Source organism: Vidua macroura, chromosome Z, assembly GCF_024509145.1.
Source record: "Vidua macroura isolate BioBank_ID:100142 chromosome Z, ASM2450914v1, whole genome shotgun sequence".
NCBI lineage: Eukaryota > Metazoa > Chordata > Aves > Passeriformes > Viduidae > Vidua > Vidua macroura.
In genome coordinates, this window is record NC_071611.1 from 26,465,522 (window position 1) to 26,482,927 (window position 17,406).

General features: G+C 34.5%; 1 protein-coding gene across 1 annotated transcript in view; it reads left to right on the forward strand.

Annotated features, from left to right (window-relative positions):
* Positions 1 to 17,406, forward strand: part of SV2C (synaptic vesicle glycoprotein 2C) — a 75,252-nt gene that overhangs the window by 46,378 nt on the left and 11,468 nt on the right. The window contains exons 4-11 of the mRNA XM_054003168.1: positions 4,140 to 4,273; positions 4,429 to 4,518; positions 8,745 to 8,855; positions 10,657 to 10,745; positions 11,100 to 11,264; positions 13,957 to 14,090; positions 15,357 to 15,560; positions 16,463 to 16,622. Coding sequence (XP_053859143.1) covers positions 4,140 to 4,273; positions 4,429 to 4,518; positions 8,745 to 8,855; positions 10,657 to 10,745; positions 11,100 to 11,264; positions 13,957 to 14,090; positions 15,357 to 15,560; positions 16,463 to 16,622 — 1,087 coding nt within the window. The remainder of the gene's footprint in view (positions 1 to 4,139; positions 4,274 to 4,428; positions 4,519 to 8,744; positions 8,856 to 10,656; positions 10,746 to 11,099; positions 11,265 to 13,956; positions 14,091 to 15,356; positions 15,561 to 16,462; positions 16,623 to 17,406) is intronic.

The window sequence follows — 17,406 nt, forward strand, 5'->3', positions numbered from 1 at the left end:
AGCTTCAAAATGCTTCCAGACCTCATAATTTTGCTTTAGTTCAGATTTGGGAAATATGCAACAAAACAGCAGAATTTGATAGTAAAAGTCTTCCTGCAAGATTTTTATTATTTATTTAATAATTTTTATAAAAATTATTATAATAATTGTTCTTTATAAAATTATTATTTATAAATTTATTATTTCTAAATTTATATAAATAAATATTTATAATTTATTTAATATTTTTTATTTATTTAAGTTTTATTTGTATTGAGTACAGTAACAGTGCCACCAAGTGACAATTTAGAGCAATCATGCTTCTTAGTTACCGTAAATATTTCAAACAAAAACATTGAGAATGAAGGCTAGAAAGCTGATTTCTGACCAAAGGTTGTGTGGTAAAACAGAAATAAGAAAAGTTATAAAATCATGTAAATTATTATTTGGAAGAATCTGTGAAATCTATGAATTAATGTAAGTTCATTGGTTCTCTTTCTCCCCCATCTGTAATTTTAAAGTATGTTTCTGCATCTTTTTGATCTACTAAAAGACAGAAATCTATGAAAAAACAGGTTTTGGCAATTTATGATACTGTCATGAAACTAGTTTCTCTTATTTGTACTGAACAAAAATTCTCAAAATGCTCAGTCTTTAGCTAACCATGCCATAAAATCACAATATTTGATTAGATTTTATTTGCCAACTTTAGTGTCTTAGAAAGGCGTTCACAACTTTATTCCTCCGGTATATATAAACTGTCTCCTTGCCAGCCAGTATTAATACAGAGCCTATAGGCACCTATGTTTTTCAATGCCCACATTGCAGTTTAGTGCAACAGGTATGAATTTATAGAGATCTATGATGTTCCTTGCAACCCTCACTGTGGAAAGTTTAGCAAATCATCCCCATAAACCTGTTCTCTAGTAATATGTCTACTGTAGGAGAGGATCCTTGTGATTGAATGTAATGTGGGCAGATTTCCCTCTGCATATATTCAGAAAATCTATGACAGATTATCTTTTCTCTCCTTTGGAGCAAGAATTTTATAATATCTTTTTGATATATTAATATTATGGGGCTGATAGTATGCTGTTCTGTGAGACAAGATTTTGTTGACATTGTGCTCAACTCATAAATTGGTGATTGGATACAGATTAGCATCTTGTACATTTTGATTTTGCTCCACTGTGTGCTCTTATGTTTCTGTAATCAGTCATTGCCATGTCTGTAATTCACTGGCCTTTTCCAGCAGCCAGGAGAGCAGGAGGGTGGTATTTAGCACAAAGGTTCCTGCAGTAGCTTCAGATTCAGCCGTCAGAGGTTTTGGGTTGTTCTACAGTACATTACTCTCAAGATGCATTTGGGACAAATGTTTTTCAATTCATAAAACATTGTGACTTGCCCTGTTCTCAGGATTAATGACTCTTGAGTACAGCATAGCCAGGGAGCAAGGGTGAAGGTTGGCTCCAGTTTTGAGCAGTGCACTGAATGCAGCCATGTAGTGCTGCTGTGCTTTTGCTATTTTGCCATGAATCAGGGGAGAAGGAGATTGACTTACAGCCAAGAACACAATTTTATTTACTTCCAAGACTTGCATACAAAGGGAATGAAAGCCACTTTGTGAGCTAAATTCAGAGCTGCTCTAATGGCTCCATTATCCAGATTAGCTCATGACCTGGGGAAAAAGGATGTGTTAAATATAAAAATAAATCCCAACTTGCTGTGCATTTGAAATACATGTTTGTTTTGCTGATCTAGTGGTGGTGCTGGAATAGATGGGAGGAAAACCTCCTGAAAGCTCTGTGCAGCTCCAGCTTTTTTCCTACAATTTTTTTTTAATAATAACAACATTTCTATTTATCATTAATTCAGCAGATACATTAAATCACAAGAGAAATTGCAGGAACTAATACAGTACATAGTGAAAAAGATGGAACAAAAGCAATAAAAACTATAATGAACATTTCACTTGACATGTCCCTCAGGTATTTTGAGGAGTAAAAAAGATGTTTTGTAGGTTGTCACAATGATAACAGAATGAACAGTGCATTTATTGCTCTTAATTAAGTGTAGTATGGTTCACTTATATTAATAAATGACAACTAAAAATAAATTACCAAGATCATTTTCCAGGACTCGCTACAGAGCACAAGATGTTGCTGGCTTTATAACAGGTATAAAGCCAGGTTGATTTCATTTACTGCAGAACTGCCCTTTTGTACAGCTCAATCTCATAAAACATAAACTGGAGCTGTGAAAGGCAGATTGCCTAACTATACCAGTGGCTTCGTGTATTTCTGGAACAGTTTCTAGTAACAACAATAGCCAGTACCTTGGCTGATACTGAACATTCTGAAAGATGTAAACTCCCATCCTGTGTTGCCTTCCCTGCAGCACTAGCAATTGCACAGCTGCCCAGGGATTCAGATGAACTCACTGATCAGAGCAAAAATTAACTTCACCAAAAAAATATTTCACAAATTCTGCACCAGGTGCTTTTGTTCTATACTTTAAATTACATAATGAAGAATATGATTCTAATTATTAGAATAAAATGTGTACACAGTATCCAAAGCACACGTATGGTCTCTAATTGCTTCATTAACACACTGTAAACCTTTCTTTACTTCCTTCCCTTCAAAATTTAGATGTAAAATAAACCTACATTATTTAAGACTTGAAATTCCATAATATCAAATGTTAACATTTTCCAAAAATCAATAAAATGTGAATTCTAATACAGTTTTATGTCTTTGCTTTTGTTTTGTTTACAATTTTATTTGTAAATTTTAATTCCAGGTTTTATTTTGGAATAAAATTTGCCATTAATTTTTAGGCATCTTGGTTTAGTTGGAAGGATATTTTGAGCAGTAAAGTATGTCTATATGGAGTCTTACTTGAAAAAAATGACATAGGATTCCAAGATAATTGTCAATGCTCTTACATATTTTATCCCTTTCTCCCTGAGGCAAAGGTGGCAGTGCTAAATGGCTGCAGAGCAAAGTGATATAATTTCAGAAACATAGGAAGTTTGTAGGAGACCAGAAATACACACATTCTCACATCTACTCATTAAGATGTTTCACCAAAACATTGACAAAGAATAAAAATAAATCATGGGTTGATAGTACTTTTCATGTAGTAGTATGTAAGTACATTAATGTGAGAAAGAAAATTTTTTCCAATAATGTGTTTATGATCCAGAGCATAGAATCTTTACATTCCAAAACACACTTTTCATTTCTCACATAAATACCTCCTTTGAAGAACTATTTAATAGGCCATTCGGTACTATGTCCTACCAGTTGTATACTGACATCCAGAGGGATTTAACTATATATTTTGCCTAGAAAAATCAGGTAGCAAATAATAGATTAATCCAGTATATCAGTTCATTACCCAAGATTTCATTTTCTTCCAGTAACCTCCTCTGTCCTCTACTATCATTCTTATATTCCACTCACCTTTTAATAAGTTATCCTTGAAAATTTTACTTGAAAATTCCTGCTGTGCTGAAGCCAGAATAAAAGGCCAGGTAGTTACCCAAATAATACTTTTTTCTTTCTTAGGATAAATTCTTAGTTTTCTTATAACTTTTCAATAGTCCAGTCATAATATACCAACCAACCAGATATTTTATTAAAAAGCTGAACTAGCAGTCCTCCAGTTTCACATGGGTGATTCTTATTAACAGTATCTAAATCAACTTTGTAGAAGAAGTTAATATTAAGGAAAGCTATGCAATTCCAGAAAATATGTCATTTGTGTGTAGACTTTTAAGTCTCTCCACTTCCATTGTTCATAGAAAATTATTTCTTTGTATATATATTCTTATGCATGGTGATGATGTCCCTGTTTGGTTCATATAACTACCTTAATATAGATTTTGCTTAGAGAATTGAAAGAAGCTTCTTCATCCCTGCACAAGAAAGCCTTTCATCCATAATACAACCACTTTCCAGTATGGCTAGTCATACAAGAGGCTAAAAGTCATAGTGTAAAACTATTTTTTGGATGACCAATATTTGTGGAAATATATCAGTCAGGCTTCATTTAAATATAGGTATCATTTTGCATGTCCAAGAAGCAACATATAAAGGATAACACATGTAATACTCAAATATTTGTCTACATTTTGTGAATTTCTGCTTCCACAGGATGGAGTTTCAGCATGGGCTCTGCCTACCAGTTCCACAGCTGGCGAGTATTTGTGATTGTCTGTGCACTGCCTTGTGTCTCTTCTGTGGTTGCCCTCACCTTTATGCCGGAAAGCCCACGATTCCTGCTGGAGGTATAACTTCCCAAACAGTTTCTAGATTCCAATGAAAATTATTTCTTTTTTATATCATGACATCTACCAAACAGGCATTTAGATAATTCAGGAGCTATAGGTAGTAACTCAATTTGTATGTATGTTGCACTTTAATGTTTTGTTCTAACATTCAGGTTGGAAAACATGATGAAGCTTGGATGATACTCAAACAAATTCATGACACAAACATGCGTGCTCGTGGTCAGCCCGAGAAAGTCTTCACTGTGAGTATTGCTAAATACCTAAATAAAAAGTATTTTGAATTCCTACTGAAATTGTTATATATACAACGTCTGCTAAGAAATCAGCCTTTGGCCAGGATATTCATGAGTGTATGAAGCCACAGCATGATAATTTTATATGGTGTACCAAGATAGTTAATAGATTCTATCTGTGTTTTATTTACTAAGTTTTGACCCTTAGTAATAACAGTAGCCACATAATAGTCCAAATTAGCTAGCTGTTGTGTCTTTAGGATTTGAAATTTTTTCCCATTCTTATCAGGTAAAACAATGGATTTAAAAACTACATCTTAATTTCTATTAAATTGTAATTTCAAACATTTAATATTCTCAAAATGTCTGGGAGGTTCAAATTCATTTTGTTGAGGCTTAATTATAAAACCCTATTTAAAGTATTGATGGGTTGTTTCTATTGGAAGAGAAATTGCCAATTCAAAAATGGATTTTTTTATAGCATCTTTGTTATTTATGAAGACTATACAATCTTGTCTTCCTGGATACAGTAGGATCAAACAGCACTTTCTTGCTTTGAAATCCAGTCGGCCTCTCCATCTTGTGCAGAGCTGTGGTAGTATGTGCACTCTGCTCCCTCAGAGCCATGTATGGGATGTTTTTCTTCTTCCAGAAGCTTTCTTCTTATTTTAATGCACATGTAACTCAATTAAGAAATCCTCTTAAAGGTTCTGCATTTGCAGGCAGTCTTGAGGAATGACCATCTGACCACATAACTTATATTCCACTGAGATTTGCAGTTTGCTGCCTTGAATGTAGTTTCCATTTCTTCCATTTAAACCTTTCCACAAAGAAGCTCAAGAATTCCTATAGTTAACTTGAAAGAAAGATGGTAGGCACATTTACCATGTTAAATCCACATTTATTGGTACACTGGTGACCTACCCCTAATCCCACCTAATCTAATTTTTTTTTTTTTTTATTTAATTTATGAGTAAAGGGATTTGCCTAACACCATACAGATATGGTGTAATTTCACAATTGGCTCTTGCTGATCTGAGCAGCTTTCAGACAGAATATGCCTGCTCCTGGTGACTTCAGAGGTTTTTTTTTTTTCTGCTTCTATTGATATTCATCGACTGATTTCACAGTCAGCCATAGTGCTGACCCTGTCCCTCTTTATTATTGGTTTAAGCACAAGAAAGAAGACAGAAATGTGCTAGGAGAAAATGTGGGCGGAAGGATAAACCTCTCACGTCACTTTGACGTAATTGTAATCACATCCTAAAGCAGCTGTCGAGAACAAAACAAAGCACATGCTTGTTGTTTCCAGCTCTTGTGATCTAGCAAGCATTTGTCTGTATGGTTGTTAAAAGGTGACACTCAGACACTTTGTCTACAGTCACCTTTGTAAATTGGTCAGCCATTAATTTTGCCAGTTTCTGCCTTGAGCATTAGGAAAACTCTACTCCATATATCAAGTTGATACTAGAAATACTGTGCTGTGTGTCAAGGTCAGACATATATAGAAGTCCCTATTTTTAGGTTGCATTAAAATGATTAGAAAATGCATCATTCTCTTCTTTTTGTACAACATCAGCACTTCATCTCATAAAACCCAGAAAGCAAAGAAATTATGCTTAATTTGTTTGACATATCCTTTTAGTTTCCATTTTTTCTGTTAGTCCTCAATATTGTGACATTTTTTCTCAGTAATTTATTCATATACTTCTAAACTTTCTATACTCCTCATTTGCTTATCCAATGCCATTCTATGACTTATGCTTTACTATTTTCCTCCACTTAATGTTAGTTACACCAGACACACTTTGAGAGTATGTTTTCTGACTCTACAGATGATGTAACTTTTTTCCATTACACCTATAGTTTTAGTGTCATTTTCTTTTATGCATTTTCCTGTATTATATTGATTTAATCTTTTTCTGGAAGTTTTTTTTTTTCCCCACAGGTTATGTTTATTCTTGTTACTCGTATTATTGAGGGGATTATCTTCAAGCCTTTAGAAAGAGATGGCATCAATTGACAAGTAGTTGGGTTTAGAATTAATCCAAAATGGAATATTCTGGTTCCTGAATTAATTTAGAGGGTGGCTCTTCATACTTTGAAGAATTTGTCCTGAAAGCAGTGACACTAACAGACACCAATAAATTCAATCATGGAACTACCAAAGTTAGATGTTTATGTACATGCTTTATTATCTTCCTGGGTTTTTAAAATACCTATTCATTAGACCTCTTGGTTTAAATATTTAAGTTAAAAAAAAAAAAAAAAAAAAAAGCTTGCATCCTTAAAATCAAAATTTTCTCTACTCCTCAATTACCATGTATTAATTCCTTTTCCTGCAAATATTTCTCTCTGCAAAAAGTCTTTATTTTTTAAAATTATAAACATTGCATATTTCCAACCATTGCTTTTAAAGAGAAGCATCATTTTCATTAAAATAGGTTTTCTTTTCTGGGTTTGGAAAAGAAACACTGGCATGCTGAATTTGCATGTTCCAGATGGACTATTATCCTGACTCAATAGGACTTTCCATATGTTAAAGAACCACCAAGACCAGGGAACTTTTGTCCCAGACGCATACAGTGGTCCCAGGATACATATGTTTCCCTCAATCTCCACAGCTCCAACTGAGTCTGGTGCCCAGTACAATGAAAATGCTGACCCTGAGCCCACAAGAGTGAGATTCAATAGGCATTTATTTTCTGCCTAGAGATATGTAAGGATTTTTTTATGTAGGAGATATCAGATAATTTTTGAGGACTTGACTCAGTCTTTTGTATCATATATTTCCTGAAAGCAGTTTAAGAAAAGCTTGAGATCAGTGCAGTGATGCGGACACAATTATTGGAAGAGGCATGACAAGAAGTTTACAGGCTTTTGATAGTCATGATCTGGCAAAACAGCAAGCTGTAGTACTTCAGAAATGAGGGCAGTATACCTCAAACTGTTTAGTGGGCTTTTCTGTGTTCTTGTTCATGGGATGATGCTGCTGTTGCATCTCAAACAGTATACATCTGTAAAACCAGTGGGCTCAAAACTTGACCTTTATCATTAATATTGCTATTCCCTGATGGCCTGTAATCCACTGTGATACACTGGAGGTGGGGGCAGGGGTTGTTCTCATTCTGTTAAGAAGAAACAGAAATTATGTCTAACTTCAGAAACTGCAGCCAAACACCAAACATGCAGTCTCTTGCTCTCTTCTTCCTTCTGTGTCAGTCCCTTTCCCTATTTTATTAATGTTCTTTCTGTTCTCTACTCATCCTAAATTCTGGATGAATACAGTGCCTTTTGTGATATGACTGAAGCTGGGATCAGAGTAGAAACTAAAACAAAAACCATACAGCAGTATATGTTTGTCAGATCCTGTGTCTGGAAAGACCATGGCTCTGCCATTTAATTTTTATTTTTTCTTTAATTTCTTTTTTTTCTTTAATTTTTACTTTTACTCGCTTGTGTATCGGAATCTGGTTCTGCTACATCCTGGTTCTGCTGCACAAGAGAGTAAAAATAAAAATTAGCATTGTAAGATGCATTACATTCCCTGTCACTGGTAATTCAGTATTTTTCCCTGATGTCTGTTTATCTCATTTCACTTTAGATAAGTAGATGATTGTTCATAACAGCAATAGTATGCATGGTTCCAGATAATTTCACCTAACTTCTTCTCTCTTCATTAAGTTTAACACTAGTGTGTTACTAGTGTTTAACACTAGAAAAAATAACAAAATAATAAAAAGGTTGTCCAACTACTAATTCATGACCTTTTGAATACTTCTTTTTTCATTGCTGTGTCTTTAATCAAACTACTTCCAAAAATGTTGTGATAGCAAGTCAGAAACAATTTGAAGGCAAATTCTGGCCATGGTTAACTGGTGGATGAAATATATGTTTTATCTTTTGAGGCATTGGGGGTATATACAACAGCTCTCTAGAGGTATATGACAGCAACAGCTTATTGTAGCCAAAGGAAATGTATCTCCTGCATGCCTTGAACATAGAGTTTTCTGAAACTGTTGCATCCATAAAGACTTTGGCATTACAATGTGTTAATATTCCTTTATAAATCTAAAACACGTCTAGTGTAGACCCAGGTTGAGTATCTGCTCAATTTTAGTAGATGGAGTGTAATAAATCCCACCAATAATCCTCCATAGGCAGTTCATGATTCCGGAAACTTCAAACTTTTTTTTTTATTACATTTTTTTCAAACATTCTGTTTTTATTTCTAGGTTACCAGAATCAAAACGCCTAAGCAGATAGATGAGCTCATAGAAATTGAGAGTGATACTGGAACTTGGTACAGGAGGTGTTTTGTAAGAATCCGCACAGAGCTGTATGGTGTAAGTAACAACATTTCTCTTGATTCTGTAATTACCTTCTTCCTTTCTAACTAACTTTCAGAAATGAGATGGATTTGCTAAGCTCTTGCTGTTGATAGCTGCAATGGTACATTTTCCATACAACTGAAGGAATCAGGAACCCGTGTAAGGTTTTGGTTTCCTGACCCAGAAAAAATGCAGATGAATCATAGAGCTTTATCCCAGCTTCAGAGGAGATAAATGCTGCATTGGTCCTCACAGAAGTGATGGGTAATGAATACATGATGATATTCATAAACAGCACAAAATAACTATGTATTAAGAATGTGGATCAATATATACGAATGGAAGGTGGTGACACATGAGGAGATGAAAAATTATCAGGAGGAACATGAGCCAGACACATTAGTTAAAAATGATAAATTCACTAATAAATTGTGTACATTAATGCCTTTATAAGGCATTGTATCTGCATGTAATTTTTAGGCATGTCAAATGTTCTACTAGAAAAATATTTTAGAGCTATTTCAGATTTTAATACAAGCTTGCTGGGACTGTGCTTCTTATCCTTTTATTAATTTTTCTTTTTGTAAATTTTCTTTTTGTAAAACCAAAATTACATAGTATCTTTGAGCCTTGTAACAAAAAATTGAAACGGTCCTCATTAATTAACCTTTTAAAAGTTCAAAACTATCTTTTCACAGCTATTAAAAATCTGTCATTTCAAGCTCTCTAGAACTATGATGAAGTGTTGTAAACCAAGGTTTGTCACAAAATTACTTTGTTAGGAAAAATCACATTTTCCCCAGGGAAAAGAAAAAATTCCAGAAACTGTCTACTTTTGCAATTACTGACCAAAAATGGAGCACTTGAAGACTAAAATATTATTATTCGGCATCTTACTAAATCAGTTTTTAAGGAGCTGCAGTTTGGTTGGCTCACATCCTTGTTATACATGAGACTAGACCCTGGGTCAGTCATCATTGCATGATGTGTGTTGGGACCTCTGAGAACAGACTGCCTCTTTTCTCTTTCTCTCTTTCTCTTCTCTTCTTCTCTCTTTTCTCTTCTCTTTCTCTTTCCTTCTTTCCTCTTTCTTTCTCTTTCCCTCTTTCCTCTTCTCTTTCCTCTTTCTCTTCTCTTTTCTTTCCTCTTTTCTCTTTCTCTTTCTCCTTTCTCTTTCTCTTTTCTCTTTCTCTTTCCTCTTTCTCTTTCTCTTTCTCTTTCCTCTTCTCTTTCTCTTTCTTTCTCTCCTCTCCTCTCCTCTCCTCTCCTCTCCTCTCCTCTCCTCTCCTCTCCTCGGAGAGAGATGAAAACACCATTTTCAGTCATTCTGCCATACTGTCTCTGACCCTGTGGTAGTTCCACATTTTCCTGATATAGTGCAGGCATCAATTTCTAACCACGGTTTGTTACAACAGATCACACCATGATTGTATCCCTGTTTAATTATGAAATATAGTTTGTCTAATACTGGGAAGTGAGAAGAAAACATTTCTGAGAAAATCTCTGGTTTATTTGAGAAAGTAAACTGAAGTTGTCTAGAGATGAAGAAAGTTTGAGGTGATCAGAATAAGGCTGAATTGTAAACAGTCCACACTGGTTACAAAAAAATTTATATGAGACTACAATATGTTCTTCCGCTGAGAAAGCAAATCACATCCTGGGCTGTATCAAAAGAAGTGTGGCCAGAGAGCTGATTTGCTTTCTCTCATGCCCTGAAGAAGTAAGCAAGTAAGAATCAAATATTTTCTAGCCTTTAAGAAAACTGTTCAAAATAAGTGAAGATATGTAAATAAATGTGTTTCATAATGATTTACAGATTTGGTTGACATTTATGAGATGCTTCAACTACCCAGTGAAGGATAATACGATCAAACTTACAGCTGTGTGGTTCACCCTGTCTTTTGGGTAAGAGTGGTTGAGATTAAACCATTTTTTATAGTCTTGACAGACAGAAAAATCATCTGTATGTAAATTTCTGACACTATGGTAATCTGTTTTATTCAGGATCTTTCCACAAAATGCTATGTTTGTCAGTTAGTCTGTTCTTGGTTACAAACCTGACTCATCAGGAATACCCTCTTTGAAAAACTGACATCTTCTGGTGTCAGCATATTTCAATAATTCTATATTATGGAGGATTTTATTCTGATGGAGAAACAGCTTGATCACATAAGTGTCCAAGGGAGCTGCTCATTCACACCTCACACAGATCTCCGAATGAGTGAAATTGGTGCCTGAAGTTTTTCTGTTTTTCCACAGCTACTACGGCTTATCTGTCTGGTTTCCTGATGTCATTAAACATCTGCAGTCAGACGAGTATGCATCCCGAGTGAAACACTTCCGCAATGAGGAGGTCTCACATTTTGTCTTCAACTTCACACTGGAAAATCAGATTCACAGCAATGGAGAATACATCAATGACAGGTCTAGAGGTTTCCTAATATCTTGGCTTAGTTGGAATAAACAGATGCATGTTTTAAAGCTCATCCTAATAACCCATTTTTTTCCATGAGGTAATGATAGATGGTTTTGTTACCCTTTAATGACTATTTATTTCTGTTCTTAATTTCGTATGACTCATGAGCATGAGGAGAAATGTACATGCCCATGTGGTTCCTGTGTAAGGATCCACCATGCAAACCCAGCTTCCTTGTCTTCCTGCAAAACAGACCAAAAAGCCTACATCAATTTTACTTCCTTTCACAGTGGGATTCAAAGGTTTTCAGATCCAACATATGCAGTATATTGTAGGGGGCTGGGCAAAGATGTACTTTCATCTCTGTTGCTGCTCCTTTTTTAATTGATGAAAGACACTTCTGTGAACAGCCTGAACATTGGGAGGTTAGGATCTTATCACAGAAAAATGAAAACTAAACATTACCGTAAACCAATGAAAAGCATGAACAGCTCTGAAATGGGAAACACCACTCTGGCAAAGCCTTTTGTGATTTTTTTTTAGCCAAAGGCAAATATATTAAGGCTATATCTGGACTTCACAAATAACTAGATAACTTAGGGGAAAATTAAACACAGCTGGTTTAGGTATCTGGTTTCTATTAAGAAATGTACAGAACAACCATGTGAATAGTCTGCTTGAAGTCATGATAATGAGTAATTATTATTTCCATGCAAAAATCTGTATGTAAGTTAATAAAATTTATTATTTGTGATGATTTAGTAGTAGTACTAGTGCTTCAGTTTTGACATAAAGGTTTATATATTGAAGAAAAAAACAGCCATTATTTAATTTTCAATAGCCATAGCTTCCAAGTCCCACTCCTTTCCAGAATATAGATATTCTCCTAAAATCAAAGAACTGTCATTAACTGAGCTTGTATCAATTTAAACAGAATACTCTTGTAAAACACTAAATCTAGCATTAATTTATGTTAAATCAGTAATTTACTCTTCCAAATATGCAAATTTAATGTGCTTCTGACAGTTATTTGGGATTCACAAAATACTTTCCAGGACTATGAACCCATTTGTTATCCTTGCTTCATAAATGTTTTAATACCCTACTCACCCTCAATCTCACTGTTTCCTTCATGTTCTTTCTTAATGAGAACATCCATCAATACTTGGTTTTTTAATACATTGCTTTCCTGTTGGGTTTTAATTCAAATCATTGTGACACCAATTTTAATGTAGTCACATACTTCCTGTACAAAGTAAAAAGTGCATCAGAAGAATGTAGAACATGTAGTCTGTCATTTTTGTTTCAACTGACTAATTTACTCACTATATTTTCTTTGTTCTCCTCTAGAACTAGTCTACATTTTAGAATGGAAAGTGCTGTATGAAAAATGATAATGAGTAACTCCGGCCTGATTTTAATCAGTCTGTCACAAATGAGAAATGATATAGTAACTAAAACTAATAGACTGAAAACACTATTCTTCTGACCAATACAAAAAGAGAATTCATTAGTTAGTTAGTCACTTACTGTGGAAAATACTACTAGCTTTTTCTCTCCTTTCTCATAAAGATGTGGTTCCAACAAATTTATTTGTGAGAGAATTTAATTCCTGTTCCTTTGTAGATAGCATATTTTTTTGTGTTCCCATTCCTACTATTGTTCATCTTATAAGAATAATACTTAGCTGGTGACACTAGGTTTGATTAGAATAAGGTCGGGTCTGTGTTTGGAAGAAAAAACTGCACTTTTTTTCCACACCTTCATGTGAAATAAAAGACATCCCAAAAATAATTATGCCAGTCCACATATTTGTTATGGTTGCTGATGTTAGCATAATCATATTATGTGATAGAATTATACTAAAAATGTCTTACTCAAAAAAGCATTGTTTTAGTCTCATGATATTGGGGTAGAAAGTTACTGTATGTAATATAATTTGTCACTGATTTTTCTATTTATATTTTGATAAAATCTAGGTGTTAAATGAGAGTCAGTAGGAAGGAGGATGTTCAGAGATTTAAAAAAAAAAAACCTGCCAGCAAATTGTTTATGTTTTATTTAAATAGTAATTATAATTAAAATTGTGTCCATAGGTACAGAATTAATGAGGACATACTTACAGTTAGGTGTCTAGCTGTGTAACTGGCAATGTAACTTTTTATTCATGTTATAACCATTTTGTGAAAACAATTTTTAACACAAGTATGTTTTTCATTTGAGCCTAACCCAGTAACCAGTGTGTTCCTCTGACAAACCAACATGCTTTTAAAAATCCTTTATTTTCACCTTGTTGGTATTAGCAAGTGTTTGTTTATTCCCAGGGACTGAATTTCTGAAGTGTAATCTCCCTGTTTCCAGGTATAATGTCAAATTACTAGCAATTGTGATTTTACAAGGCTGTCTCATGAATTTCATGACATTAGTTTTGATTGATGATTAAGGACAAGTAACAACAGCAATATTATCAAATAAATTATGTTACCAGTTTGGGCCAGTAACTATGTGTTGCTATTTATCTTACTAATTCTTCTTCTGAACAATAGTATTCTAGAATGAGTTAATCATTAATCACATCTTCAAAATGCATCAAAGGATCCATTGTTACTGGGGTTGAGTTTTTTTAGATCTGAATAGCTGCATCTGTTGCTATTTCAAAACTACAAAGGTAAATTGACAGCAATTCTTTGTATTGGGCAGGTTTATTATGATGAAGTTTAAATCAGTAACCTTTGAAGATTCACTTTTTAAGAACTGTGTTTTTGAAGACATTACTTCACTGAATACATACTTCAGGAACTGTACTTTCGTGAATACCACCTTCTACAACACAGGTATGAGAGAGAGCCTCAAATGTCCATTGGTCAGATGCATGTTTTCATCTTACATTTACAATTTCTGGATTTCTAATAAGACATACAAGAAGTCCTTCTGTATAATAATAATAGGAATAATAATTTATAAAAAGCAACTAGTTTGTTACTACAGAGAAGTGAATGGATCTCACTGCACAAGATATACTGCAGGCCTAATATTGACTCAGAAAATGAATTATTTATTTTATTCACATAATAAGTGATTTATTTTTTATCTTTGATTTCAACCATCTCTGAAGAGATTCAGTCTGGAGAGAAGAAAATGCGTTTTCTGTTTTACTGGTAGCTTTAACTATGTATTTTAATTTAGTCCAAAAGGGACTGGTGAGATACTTTGTTCTGTGTGCTTGCTGTCGCAGGGGAATCTGAGTATAGATTTCAAATTACCTAGTCTATATTCTTTCCCAATCTCCTAAGTATTGTGACAAAAATATGAATCCATATTTTCATATGTTTAAACAGAAGACATCCTCTTTCTGCAGTTTAATAAAACATAACTGAAAGTAGAACATGGCCAACTAAACTTGTTGAAAAGATGAGGCACTTCTTCCCACTTTCCTGTAACTACTGCAATCATAACCGTAACAGACCTAGGTTTCAGAGCAAGCAATGACCTTAATGTGGAAGGAAGGGATTCTTGGTTCAAGTTTATAAGGCTGACAAGAGGAATGGGAAAATAAAAGGAATATGGGGTTAGTTCTCTGGAATGGTATTGGCAGAAGAAGTAATGATACAGTGTAACTCATCTATGAAGCTGAAGATCATGAAGCCTTCTCAGAAATGAAAATCAGTTTAAACTGAATTCCACAGGAATATTTCACTTAAAGGAAGTCAAACAAAACTGACTATAATTGACAGTCTCATCAGGAAATAGAAGGCCTGATACTGAGAAAGACTGAGTCATAGAAATTTGCAGATACTGAGAGCATTTTATGCAAGACCAGCTGGTGCTGAAAGGACTTAACAAATACAGTCCAGGCAGGGTAAAATACAGTAATATAACTTCCTAATTCCAGACTTTAGTTGGTCCTTTTCAAGAACTTTGCAAATTTTTCTAGTAAGATAAAAACTATCAAAATTACCAGCAGTAACTAGTGCCCTTTTTTCAAAGCTGTGAAAGCTCCAAATGGTTATTAAATTTGCTTGAACTTGAAATATTTTTAATCAAAAGTTGTACATGGATTTGGCTGTTAGCTGAAATTATTCTTTTTCTTCTTTCCACAGATTTCGAGCAGTATAAATTTGTTGACAGTGAATTGATAAATTGCACATTTTTTCACATCAGGACAGGATGCCAGATTTCTTTTGATGATGACTACAGCGCCTACTGGATCTACTTTGTTAATTTCCTTGGAACTTTGGCAGTGTTACCAGGAAATATTGTATCCGCTCTCCTGATGGATAGAATAGGACGGTTAACAATGCTAGGTAGGGGCTTCACTCTGGTACAGGGAACATCAAAAGTAACGTGTCCTCTTTTCAAGGAATTTGGCTAGAGAAATGAAAAACATTCTTTCTGTAGATATGTAATTTATGTGCCAGCATAAATACTGTTTTTAAAAGCCCCCAGTTTTGAAACTCTAGGGAACAAAAGGGATCTGTAGCCACCTCTACTTGCTTTTCCACAGATATTACAAGACCATAACCTAGGCATTTAGAATGAGATTTTGGAGACTGATGACCATTGGTTTATCTTTGCTCCAGCTGAAAGGAAAGAAAGGTGTGGACAGGTGACCCTCAGCTAGTGGAGCAGCTCCTGGAAAGTATCAGCTGTTCTTTGTCTGTGATCTATTTTGCATAGGAACACAGTTGAAAGGTGTCTCCTATGGATTGTCTACAATAAGAAATCTGTTTTCAATTTACTTAAATAACTATGTGGTAGTTCATTGTCTTTATTTTCTAGGACAATATCTCTATATAAACATATATAGAGATTTTAATGGGTATATATATATACACATTAAAATAAATGCAGCATTTTTATTATAATATATGAACAGGTTTCATGTAATTGCAAAAGATGATGAACAAAGAATAATGGGAGTAGTTTTGCTCAGGCGTCTTGCTTTGGGAATTCAAAGAGGCTTCCAACTTAATACTTTGTGATATATTTTGATATGTGAGAAGTCATATTTTTTTCTGTAACCTCCTTTCTTCAACATTTGTCTTTCTGTCTGGCCTTACCAGTAGAGGAGATCTCTTCAGTTTTTAACTCAAATATTTGGGTCACTTATTTAGCTACACTGTGTGCATAGAAATATTAGACAAAACAAAGGTTATTCTTTAAATACAATTCCACTACATGTTTCTTTCACCTGCCTTGTACCTAGGTGGTTCCATGGTTCTTTCTGGCATCAGCTGTTTTTTCCTGTGGTTTGGGACCAGTGAATCCATGATGATAGGTATGTTGTGTCTCTACAATGGCCTCACCATCTCAGCATGGAACTCTCTAGATGTCATTACTGTGGAACTGTATCCTACAGACAGAAGGTATGTGCAGATACACCTCCCCTAAACTCACTGAAACTATGTACCAGCAGAAATGGCAAATAGAAATTATTTTGTATGGGCCTTACAGAGTTAGTGATGTTTTGAGAGGGCCAAATTAATAATATTTCCTATGAAAAGCAAAGGGAAACAATGAGGAGTTTTGAGCAATTTAGTATGTATTTTGCATCAAATATCTCCTAATCAGGAAAATACCATAAATGTAGTTTCATTTGAAAGCAGAAGGTCTAACAGCTACTCTCATTTAAAACACAGCTAATATTTCTGAAAACAATAATAGAGTATCTTTGAGTTTCCTGTAGTTTAACTGTATATAAGGACAGTAGTTTGTCCAAACCAGAAATACAGCTGCATTTGACTGTTGACTGTGAAATGGTGGGAATCATGATAAAAATCACTCTCGGAACCACCCTGTGCTGCTAATCAGTCTGCTATGAATTTGTATGCAGGGCATCTAGGAATGTACATTAAGTGGGTAAAAACTATCTTGGGCACTGCTCTTGACTCTTCAGAGCTCTTGCAGGAAATCTCAGGACAATTTTCAAATCCTGCATTGCTGCTAGATGACATGGGTTGGGTTTTTTTTTCAGAAAAAGGGCACTTTTTAATCCTGATCTTATGTCAATTAATGGATAAAGGAAGAACTGTTGGGTCATATTCTGTTGTATGGGGAGTGCAAAAATGTCAAAGCTGCGCTTTAATAGACTTGAATACTTCTCCTCTTTCAAATCCCTAAAAATATTTAAGTAAAATTGCCCAGATTCCT